Here is a 10,959-nt window from a genome sequence, read left to right as displayed (position 1 = left end):
TCGACAAGCTGCAGTTATCATGCAGAGATTCAGGGAAGCTCGAACTTTTACGCTTCTGAATACCAATATTCTCTATGACGCTATACGGCGATTTTTCCTCTATTCAGGAGGTAACATTGTGTGACAGATTCTATTGTCAAGTTCTTTAATAGTCCTTTTTCACTACAAGTTGTGCAGGTTACATAAATTATGCTTTGACTTACTTGACTCAAACAGCCTGTCAAGTTGCTGCAGATTTCATTTCACCACTTCCGTCAAGAACCTTCTTTTACGTCTACGTGGCGCAAGGAGCCGTGATGCTCGATCCGGGTCTGACAACAACAAGAGCCGAGTCGTACTTGAGGGAAGCAGGAAAGTGTTGTTTACTCTTAGTGGTTATGTATTCATCAAACAGTACAAACAGTCGAAGAATAGCTTGAGAAACGTTCCTCATGAATGGCATGAAAGTTCTTTTTTCGAAGCTTACATTTAGCTGGCTATTGCATGAACACATAAATTTTACTTTAAAAAAAGTTTTCCTTCAGCTGAATCGGTTCATGTGGAGAAAGAGGTTTTTTCCGCTAAAGTTTAAAATATTTACCTGTCTTTATGTTGGCTTATGTTTCAGTTGATAGAAACTAATAATTTAACGCTCCTCCACAGTTGCAAAAAGCACTATCTTTTCACAGGTAGAAGCCAGATAATCCTCGTAGTTCTGGGATCTACGTCTTTCACGTACTTAGTACGTGAAAGCCTCTCCAGGCCGTGCCTTTTTTCATCAGGCTTGTTAGGGTAATACAACATTATTCATAAATATGCATCGTACGGAAAACGGTGTCCATGAACAAAGAAAGAGTCTCGTCACGAAATAGATTGTACACAGAGGGATCAACGTAGTCTATGGATTCTAAATGCTTTGCAGTTCAGTCCTGTATTCACCCACGATTGCTTGACGTCGCCAAGTTACCCGTGCTGATCTGGAGATGGAAGATCCTTGGCACACTATAAGTTACCTCCTGCGCCCACAAAATATACAACTATGTATGGATAGGCATGTTGTGGACTTGCTTTCTTTAGGACATACTCCCTTTCCTCAGCTAAAATCATCACAATGTTTAAAATGACTACAATGCTTGATCGAATCTTTGTTTTGCACCTATCAGACGAAGAGACAGGCGATAGTATGCTTAGTGCCATTGTTGTAGTAGTTGCAACCAAAATTCCACCTCCTTAGCATCTGCAAGTAATTGGTTATTGAGAAGAATGCATTAGGACAAGAAATCTAAAATCAGGATTTGAATGGAAAACAATTGTTTGTTAACCTCTTTGTAATCGTACGACCACGATGCCACAGCTTCTTTCACCAACTTTTTAACATTGAAGTCAGTTCCGTTACTGGAAGAAAATATAAGTAACAGCTTCTAAAAATAGACGCACTTTTAACTGGTTACGAAAGGGGCTTGTACCTTTGAAAAAAAATTTGAGACTACCGCGAAAAGCAGAAGTAACTTTTTTGCAAATGTTATCAAATCTATCGTTTTGAGAGAGTTTTGCGAACAAAACTCAGTAAATTCTTAAAGGCATCACCCCACGAATCTGAGGTGGTAGGGATTTCAGGTGGAGTATCCGTATACGGGATCGTAGATTATGGAGAGATGGGTGATTCTGTCCATTTCTTCCTAATTGCTGCAAACAACGGCCCGGAAGATACGGCTTTGGGTGTTCCGGCGCGCTTTTTCCTACAAGAAGTTCGATTGGAGCGCGCCAGCCTTGTGCACGCGCCGCATCTTCTGGGCCGTTTTTTACGGCAATTAGGAAGAAATGGACAAAATCACCCTCCTCTCCATAATATACGACCCCGTATAGGAACTCTCCACCTGAAATCGGTACCACCTCGGATTCGCGGGGTGATGCCTTTAACTTCGACCATACATAAAAGGTGTTGAAAGATAAGAACTTACATTTCGTATCTCTCTTTTATTACGTCTCCCAGATTGCCAATCTTATATCTTGTAGGACTGGCATGGAGATGAGCATAAAATTCCAAATCGCAGCTGTACCTCTAAACAGGGTAGTTGATGCTTCAAGATGAACGCAACGCTCAGTTTTTGGGTAGCGCCACACGGGAATTAATTTATTATTTGTTTTCAGATTTCGCAAACTGCATCAGTTCAAGGAAGCATTACGGTAAAACCCAACCAATACTGTAGAATACAAATCGCAATCCTCATGATACCTTTATTTTTTAATAGTTTTTTAGTATTCTCATGACTCCTCATCATTCTTGTAAGGTCGCGTTGTTAAAACGATCTATGCTTTTTGGCTGTTTACCCTAATTAGAGAGATTAAAGTTATAATTAGAATACAGAGGCCAACAAGAACTTCCTTCGGAGTCAAGGATTTTCCACTCGTGCTGAAAACAAAGACTTTTAACTTCTGTAACTTATTTATGTCGGTGGAGCTCTTAATTGATTTCCTTGAGCTGTAGCCAAGATTGGTATTGATCGTCTTTACTAAACAACGGCTAACGTTTCGGCGTTATCGCCTTCGTCAGAGCCTGGAAAGTTCAAAGCCATTAGTGATTCACCCCCTCAAGCGCCTCATCACCCTACAGAAAGCACCCAAACGGTAAGCAAACTCAAGGAGTTCTTTTTTTTTTCTAAGAAATGCTTTAGAAAGATGTATGTACACCTAAAATTGTTTGTGGAGCGTGGCTGGTGAAATTACACACCAGCAGGTAGCATCAGAGCTAAAAATTGTATCGTTCAATTTTAATTCTCATAATTCAAATTTATTAGTAGTGTGGTATTAGTTCGTGTGCTTTCACACTAAATTTCCCTTGAACGCATCACCCCACGAATCTGAGGTGGTGCGGATTTCAGGTGGAGTATTCGTATACAGGATCGTAGATTAAGGAGAAGGAGTGATTCCGTCCATGTTTTCCTAATAGCCGTAAAAAACGGCCCGGAAGATAAGGCGCCGCATAAGGCTGGCGCGCTCCATTCGAACTCCTTGTAGAAAAAAGTGCGCAAGATTGCCCGAACCCGTATCTCCCCGGCCATTTTTTACGGCAATCAGGAAGAAATGGACGGAATCACCTCCCTCTCCATAGTCTTCCATCCCGTATACGAATACTTCACCCGAAATCCGTACCACCTAAGATTCGTGGAGTGATGCCTTTAACTTCAGTTATCACTCTTTCCTCGGAACTCTTCCCAAAATCTGTGTCTTTTTTTCTAAAATTCGGAGGGAATTTTTTGGTGAAGATTTGTAAGTACATGGTTGGTCCAGAAACGAACGTTCCATATAAAATTTTCCTAATCTGATCCTAATTAGCTTCGCGAGATCTTTTAAAAGGTCGTAGTTAAATCCTCCCAATTTGTGTATTAACCCTTCTTTCCTCTTGCGCGTGGCATTTACAACAGAAAAGATCGGCTTACTGTCTATTTCACCGTTACCCTGCTGTTTCTGGGCATTCGCATATGTGCGGGGTTTTCAACACGATGTGTATTTTGTCGTTAGTATGTGTAGTACCATCTCCAGGTTTTGTTGCAGGCTTTGTTCAACATTGCTTGCTCGTTTAGATTCATGTTTTCTGAGCGATGGGGTAGCAACGGCCCTTATAGAAAAAACGGCTATTTTTCATCAAACAAATTTGTATTTTGAGTTTTGAATTTATAGCTTCAGACACTTTTCATTTGTACTCCTCGTCTGATAAAGTATCGCTTCAAACAGGTGCCATTGTACTTGTCAGGAAGAATAAGTCGCTATTCTTCAAACTTATGGAAGGCAGAAACTTAGCATCCCTCATCACTATCTCGTGCATGTTCTTCTCACTTTTTCGGCTTACTATCTCGACAAAACGTAGTCCTTCATCGAACACTCCTATTCCCCTGACCTAGCTTTAGACCCGACTATTGCCAGGGATCAGAGGCCACACGAATACAACGGGTGGAAACCGGTTTCCAACTATTCGAACCCTGAACTGTGCACTGCAAATGAGCACCTACCTCGAAAGCATCCTATGCGAACCCCGAAAGCAGCACAGCAAATCCCTGGAGAGGTGGGACTGACTAAGAACTGATTAATACGCAACGCCTGTAGTAGCTGTCACGGCCAATGCGTCTCTGATGTTGTTGTGCCCCTCGCACACAATAACCAGGCTTCCACTGATGGAAAAAGGTCAGAAGACAAGGCTCGTGGATTAATATATATATATATATAATAACGTTTAAATTATTACTAATAAGCTCGTAATTTTAGGCTTCAGCTTGCCTCCTCTGCTCATCCTGATAGAAACTTCACGACTAGGGAGGATATTAAAAACATTAACAAAACGTCGTTTTGATAAAACTTGACAGTTTTCCTTATTTGCCCAAGAATGAGTGCTCGAGAATGCACTTGTAAAGGTCGACGGAGTGTTTTCAAACAAACCAGCATTGGTGTGTTGGACCACCACCACCATTTCTTCCACTGCGACCAGGAAGACTGCGACCATGAGTACGATTGAAGCTTAGAGAAGAGCTCTTTGACTAGAGGCTTCCGAACAGTGTCGTTAAACCGGTCTTTATTCCAGCAGGGATATAGAGTCGGTAGTGACCCCACTGAAGTGAAGCACACGACCTGAACAGGGTATTATAATATGGATGACAAAAGACTGGTAGACCGAGAAGATCTTGTGAGGAACACTGTGACGATTTGTTACAGAACTCAAGTAGCTCTTTATACTAAACAAATAACAAAAAAAAATCAGCTTATATCAGCTAAACGGAATACGTTACTTACTACTGTAATGATGAGCACAGCGACAAGGTATTGGAACTGCATCACGTGTCTGGCTCGTTATTTTGTTTTCGAAAATATTTATAATAAGCACTTTACGCTGCTACCTAATCCTTTCATTTTTCGCCCATATTCCACAGCAATCGCAACAGATGAATTACGCTCTCTGGCTCGTTCATTCGTTGTCTGAGTGCGATCATATTCGATAGATCTACTAAAGATTGGAGAGTGAGAGGGAATAATACAGTTGAATAATCTTAGATTAAGTGAAATCTGTTTCCCCACAGTTGCATGCTCAAGAAACGCTTTACGATGCTCAATTTGTAGATTTAACTCTCTTTTAACCGCAGTTTTGCGAAGAAGATTAATTATTTAAATAGATTGATACGGAAGGAGAAAGAAGAAAAAGAGGGAAGAAAAAGAGGGAAGAAAAAAAGAAAAACAACGAAAAGGAACGGAAGGATGTGACGAAACCGGTAGGTGTATAAGAGAGATGCTGGGGAACATCTACAAGATTAGGTGAAATCTAAGTTAGTTATTGTGCTCGACCTAGAATTATTCTTTCCGGAATGTGAGAACAGCACGTGAGTTCTAGTACAGAACTCCACAGATGTATGAGTAAACTCAGCTGGCCTGTGCATTGACTACTTGTAGTCACTGAAAGATGGTTATGATATTGATTCGTGTAGTTTTTAGCTGAATTTTCAATCCTCCCAAAACTTCCAGCCCAAATTTCTAAAAACTGAGATGGTTGTATGGGAAGTTTTTTGTATGTCACGAATGTTTGGGGAACATTGACAGCCCCCACGTAAAATCCCTATAATCCAGTATTAATTAGTTTTGCGGTGTTTTTGTAAGGATGTTGTTAAATCTCCCTAATATATGTGCGAACGCCTCATTTACAAGATTTATATTTACAACAGAAACGAGTAGATCATAGCTAACCAACTACCCATTTTTTCCCTTGTGGGCGTTCTTCTTCTACTTAACTCCCTTTCGAAGTTTTTAGCCTAGATAACGCGAAAAATAAGTGAGAAGTAGGTGATCCTGCAGTTATAGGTTTCTGTCGTTTTGAATTTGGCGGCTACAAATAGAAGTAATCTGTGATTACTTTGCCTCTAATTTTTCTTTCGAGGATGTTTCTCAAATTCTTTGATGCAGACCCGGTTGAAGACTGTCCGATTTGATTTACCTTGAGAAGAAGTGAAAAGCTGTTTGTTCAAAGCAGCCTTCCTTAAAGACGTCACTCCACGAATCTGAGGTGGTACGGATTTCAGGTGAAGTATTCGTACACAGCATGGTAGATTATGGAGAGACAGGGTAATTCCGTCCATTTCTTCCTAACTGCCGTAAAAAACGGCCCAGAAGATACGGCTTCGGGCGTTCTGGCGCACTATTTTCTACAAGGAGTTCGACTGGAGCGCGCCAGCCTTGTGCACGCGCTGCATCTTCCGGGCCGTTTTTTACGGCAGTTAGGAAGAAATAGACCGAATCAACCCGCTCTCCATAATCTGCTATCCCGTATAGGAATACTCTACCTGAAATCTGTACCATCTCAAATTCGTGGGGTGACACCTTTAAGAAAGGGTAGTGGAGTCGTTCCACGGAACGTTTGGGTAAAAAGTGAATGAATTTTAACGAATGCCAAAAGCAGCATACCTCGAATCTGACGTTATGAGGGAATCCGCAGGAAAAGCTAGAGATGGGGTTGCGGATTGTCGGATCTGGTATGATTCCTCTCATGTCTCCTTTAAAATGACGTGGGAACCGGTTTGGTTTTTACGACGTGCGTTAAAACGTCCCTTCATGCACCCGCTCCGGTCGGTTCACCAGCCTATTCATTGCTTTCACTTGAATAGACTAGCGAGAAGACAACACTGACATTCAACCGGTCACACTCAATGCTGCGCTTGAACTAAGGAGGGGCGTTGCAACTGAAATCGTCGTACAAAAGGGGTTTTCCATGCTTCTTCTTGCGACTTCTAAGAAGACACCAGAACCACCCCGGACTCCGCAATTTATAACCCTGCAGATTCCGCCACCATACCAGATTCGAGGTATGCTGTCTTTGACTTTAACGCATCTGTTAGCAATAATCCACGGGCTGTTGACACTGGGGACAGCCCGCTGACTGCCGCTTGCTGGGGGATGTAGCGCGTACGGTTGTGTCCGCACAAACGGCACGCCACTGGGTGACTCGTAGTGAGATCTCTGCGCCGTTTTTCTGGATAATCAGAGGAAACTGAGCTTGGTCACACTCATACTTGTGAACTACATCTCTAACCCTAATTATTCGTTGTGAGACCTCAACACCCTCAATTTCATGGCATGCTGCCTTTAAATAGACAAAATAGCACATTTGTTGAATGTAGCATTTCACTGTTAGCAGCAACATTAAGGATTTGTCCACCAAATGGTTGGGTTTGACGGCAGTGTTGGTGATTGTAATCGTGGCTTACCAAACGTTTTAATAGAAGAGAACATCCTCAATGTAGCAGGGAACTTCTCACACCTTTCCCGCCAAGTCTGTCATGTCGGTCGGTTCTTGGCGAAGGCGGGCGTTTGTATCCTCCCTCTTTGCACCCGTCGACGAATATGACGACAATGAGTAGGACGACAGGGAAGGTCCTACTGAAAAAAGATTTTGCCACGTCTGCGTTCATAAATCCTAATCTCAATAAACATTTAATCATTCGGAATTGCACGGCAACGTAACAGAGACAGAGAGGGAAGAGAGGCAGAGAACAAGTGGAAAAAGCTCTGGAATGCTTCCCGACACCACTGCTCGATCGATTACCCTTTCCTCTATCTTTGATCAGAGAATTGGAGGAGCAGTATATCATGGCGTGACATCGCTGAGACGTAACTCTCTACCCCGCTAGACTATGTACGTCTAGCGCTACCTTCTATGAAAGAGTATGATCCGAAGCCTTCAAAGCCACCTATTAGCGCCTTTAAAGCCGTGTACGGCTTTTCCAGTAGAAGTCCGACAATCGGGCATCTGGATACGTTAGCATTCGCGCTCCAGCCAAGTTGTATAAAGGCCGGCTGTAGGTTTCGGTTTCTATTTCATCATTCGTTTTGCATGCGACCCATCTCCTGTTTTGAGTCGTACCTAAATTCGAGTTTGCGCTGGACTTGAGTTATTAGCTTGATATAATTCGAAAACATACTACTTAAACCTGGTTTTCCGCACAACGGATCCATACCGAACGGCACGTAACCACTTAACCACATCCCCGTTCTATGATATTGCATATTCCAATTGTATATATCCATGTATTGCGCTGTTGTCGTAGTTTCGTTCCGTCCACCGATGCCTAATGCTCGTTTTCAGAGCAGACGTAGTGTACGGCAACGTAATTCGCATTCAAAAAGAATTCTGTATCCGCTGATAATTGACATAAACAAATGAGAGTAGCCATAGGGACCTGCTTTCAATCACTTAAGAATGATGTACACAGACGATTGCAGAGGATGAACACGCGACCCATCTAACAAAAATCATTGAAATTTGAATAAATGACGCAAGCATAAGTATAAGCTCAATTGAATTGTATAGTTTCCGTGATATACTTAAAATGAACGAGACATAAATGTAACACCTTTAAGGAGAAGGATTAGAGATGTGCTCTCAGTAACTAATAACTTTGACTACCATGGCCACCATATCTTTTACAACTTCTAGGAAATTTCCTTCCTCTTGAGTACGATGAGGTCGTAATAGCTTGTGGAGGACTCCTACTATGGGCTTTCGAATAGTGCCGTTAAAATTGACGTCTCTTTCACAGCAATGCAACGAATACCATCTCAGAATATTATAAACAAAATATCAAAATTTGCAAAAGAAAAGTCTAAACTAAACAGACAAAAGGTAAAGAATACGAGGGACGCAGTAATGAAATAGGTGTCTCATACTGCGGAATTCAAATAGTCGCTCCCGTTAACATAATGCAAGTATACGAATTTGTACCAACCTAGTAAAAAAGGACATTTACTGTCACTATTAAGTGTATAGGCAGTGGATCAGGAGTGCGATCCTTTAGTCTGTTTTCAAATATTTTTCTACCAGGGATTTGAATATTACTGTTTGATGTGTTTATCTGTTGCAAAATTTCATAGCTCGACAAATGAGTGATTATGGTGTCTAACATACTTGTTAGCTCGCTGAATACGAGAGCATATTTGACACAATTCAAGTATTAAGTATAAAACACACGGCATTGATTGATTCTTGCTAGGAATCGCTAACGTGTTCCACTCGAATTCAGACTCCGGAGGGAAGAAGGGCTTGATTGGCCTTTCAAAGAACAGAAAGGCAACAACGTTACAACGTAGAAGTTTAAAAAACGTAAAAAATGAAAGTGCTGAAAATGAAACAAAAAGGAAATTTCTTCAAGAACAAAATGACACCAAGAAAAATAAAGCTGACAACATCCAAAATGTTGAGCTTCGTAATGGCTACTGCTTAAGAATTGTAGTAGTCAAAAATTTTGCGACACGTTTATTCAAGACACAGTATTGAAATGCTCTGAAAGATGATAAAATCTGACATTTTCTAATGTTGAATTGGATTACGTTCTTTCAAACCACCATTCACACGCCTTTTTTCGCTCTTTTCGCATTTCGTCATACCTTAATTATTTTATCTCCCTTATTAAACTTCCCCCTCTAAGAACGGCTTCTGTCATGCCATATAATATCGCGTTTAGTCCGTGTGTGTGTGTGTGTGTGTGTGTGTGTGTGTGTGTGTGTGTGTGTGTGTGTGTGTGTGTGTGTGTGTGTGTGTGTGTGTGTGTGTGTGTGTGTGTGTGTGTGTGTGTGTGTGTGTGTGTGTGTGTGTGTGTGTGTGTGTGTGTGTGTGTCTCTCTCTCTCTCTCTCTCTCTCTCTCTCTCTCTCTCTCTCTCTCTCTCTCTCTCTCTCTCTAATATGTTAGTGAGGGTAAATAAAATACTATGTGAATCCATACTTAATAATCTGCGAACTATCATGCTACATAGTACCGGGGTTACTCCGTCACCCAACGGGTAAAATTGAGTGAGACGGGTCCCACAAGGTCGGAATGGTGTGCCGGTGCCAGAAGGCTATAGAGTGGGAGAGACGGGTTCCACTTCGTTGCATTGGTACGCGGGAACCCCAGCGCGGTAGAATTGGTTTCTATGGTTCCTTCGCATATCTATTTCCCATCATGTCTCGCTGATGCTACTGAAATCCTTCAAAAAGAAGAAACACACGTGCAAACGGCTCCTTAGATGCAATACGTAGTAGCCAACAATTTCCGCGACCCGACGTAAAACGCTATTTTTATAACTACGATAGTGATATTCACGTCATTTAATTTCAGCACATCATTCTTTGCTAATAGTTGAGAACGGAGGAAACTCATACTTTGAATAATGTTTTCAAATTGTGGAGATTTGAGAGAAACATAGATGTATTAGGGTGTTCGGAAAGTATCTGCCGAAATACGGCAAAATTTCAAAACAGCACAACTTTTTAACAACATTTTATTATTCGACGAAATAACCTCCGCCAACATTGACAACCTTCCGCCAACGTCTCACAAGATCACGGATTACTTAGGCAAATTCCAGCGACTTGGAGCAAAGTAAGCCCGATGGTCATTTTCGAGGTGGTTACGATCATCGTAGCGCTTCTCTTCCAGGTGATGCTGAAGCGATCGGAAGAGGTGGTAGTCGTTCAGGGCCAGGTCCGGGCTGTACGGTGGGTGCGGTAGAACTTCCCATCCGAGCTCAAGAGTTTTCTGGGAAGTCTTCTTCGCGATGTGAGGGTGCGCGTTATCGTGCAGGAGGCGAACGTTGTCGAGCTCCGGGTGCTCCTTGCGGATCTTGTCAGGCAGTCTTTGCAGTTGAGCGCAGTAGACCTCGGCAGTAACTGTCGTGTTGACCGGCAGCAGTTCGAAACGGTAGCATCTATGAACTCCCCACCAGACGCTCAGCATGACTTTCTCACGGATTTCACCTTTCACGAAAGGATCTGGCATTTCATCGCCAGCACACGACACACTTTTGTGGGTGTGGTTGACTTAGAGGACCCATTTTTCGTCTCCAGTGACAATGGCGTCCAGCCAGTAGAATCTGCGGCTTCTGGAGAGCAGCTGAGTGCAAATGTCCAGGCGTCTTTGGCGGTTGCCGTCGCTCAGTGCATGTGGGAGCCACTGACCGAGCTGTTTCACC

General features: G+C 42.3%; 3 protein-coding genes across 4 annotated transcripts; 1 reads left to right on the top strand and 2 right to left on the bottom strand.

Annotated features, from left to right (window-relative positions):
* Nucleotides 1–1,138: 1,138 nt before the first annotated feature.
* On the bottom strand, nt 1,139–4,806 carry RB195_014056 (uncharacterized protein; the record flags this gene model as incomplete). Of its 2 annotated transcripts, none has more annotated exons than XM_013441316.2 (5): nt 1,139–1,216; nt 1,302–1,374; nt 1,941–2,041; nt 4,414–4,602; nt 4,765–4,806. In XM_013441316.2, the coding sequence occupies 5 exons, from the start codon at nt 4,804–4,806 to the stop codon at nt 1,139–1,141; spliced, it is 483 nt and encodes a 160-aa protein (XP_013296770.2). The 2 variants fall into 2 exon arrangements, with proteins under 2 accessions (XP_013296770.2, XP_064060039.1); XM_064204157.1 differs by lacking the exons at nt 4,414–4,602; nt 4,765–4,806 and adding exons at nt 2,311–2,392; nt 2,509–2,555.
* Nucleotides 3,462–3,881, top strand: RB195_014057 (uncharacterized protein; the record flags this gene model as incomplete). The annotated part of the gene is made up of 2 exons (XM_064204158.1): nt 3,462–3,534; nt 3,667–3,881. The coding sequence occupies 2 exons, from the start codon at nt 3,462–3,464 to the stop codon at nt 3,879–3,881; spliced, it is 288 nt and encodes a 95-aa protein (XP_064060038.1).
* A 5,531-nt stretch (nt 4,807–10,337) lies between the features above and the next one.
* Nucleotides 10,338–10,766, bottom strand: RB195_014055 (uncharacterized protein; the record flags this gene model as incomplete). The annotated part of the gene is made up of 1 exon (XM_064204156.1): nt 10,338–10,766. The coding sequence occupies one exon, from the start codon at nt 10,764–10,766 to the stop codon at nt 10,338–10,340; it is 429 nt and encodes a 142-aa protein (XP_064060037.1).
* Between the last annotated feature and the right edge of the window lie 193 nt (nt 10,767–10,959).

Source organism: Necator americanus, chromosome V (assembly GCF_031761385.1).
Source record: "Necator americanus strain Aroian chromosome V, whole genome shotgun sequence".
In the NCBI taxonomy this organism is placed as follows: domain Eukaryota; kingdom Metazoa; phylum Nematoda; class Chromadorea; order Rhabditida; family Ancylostomatidae; genus Necator; species Necator americanus.
The sequence above is the reverse complement of the archived record's forward strand: the minus strand, read 5'-3'. Positions and strand labels throughout refer to the sequence as shown.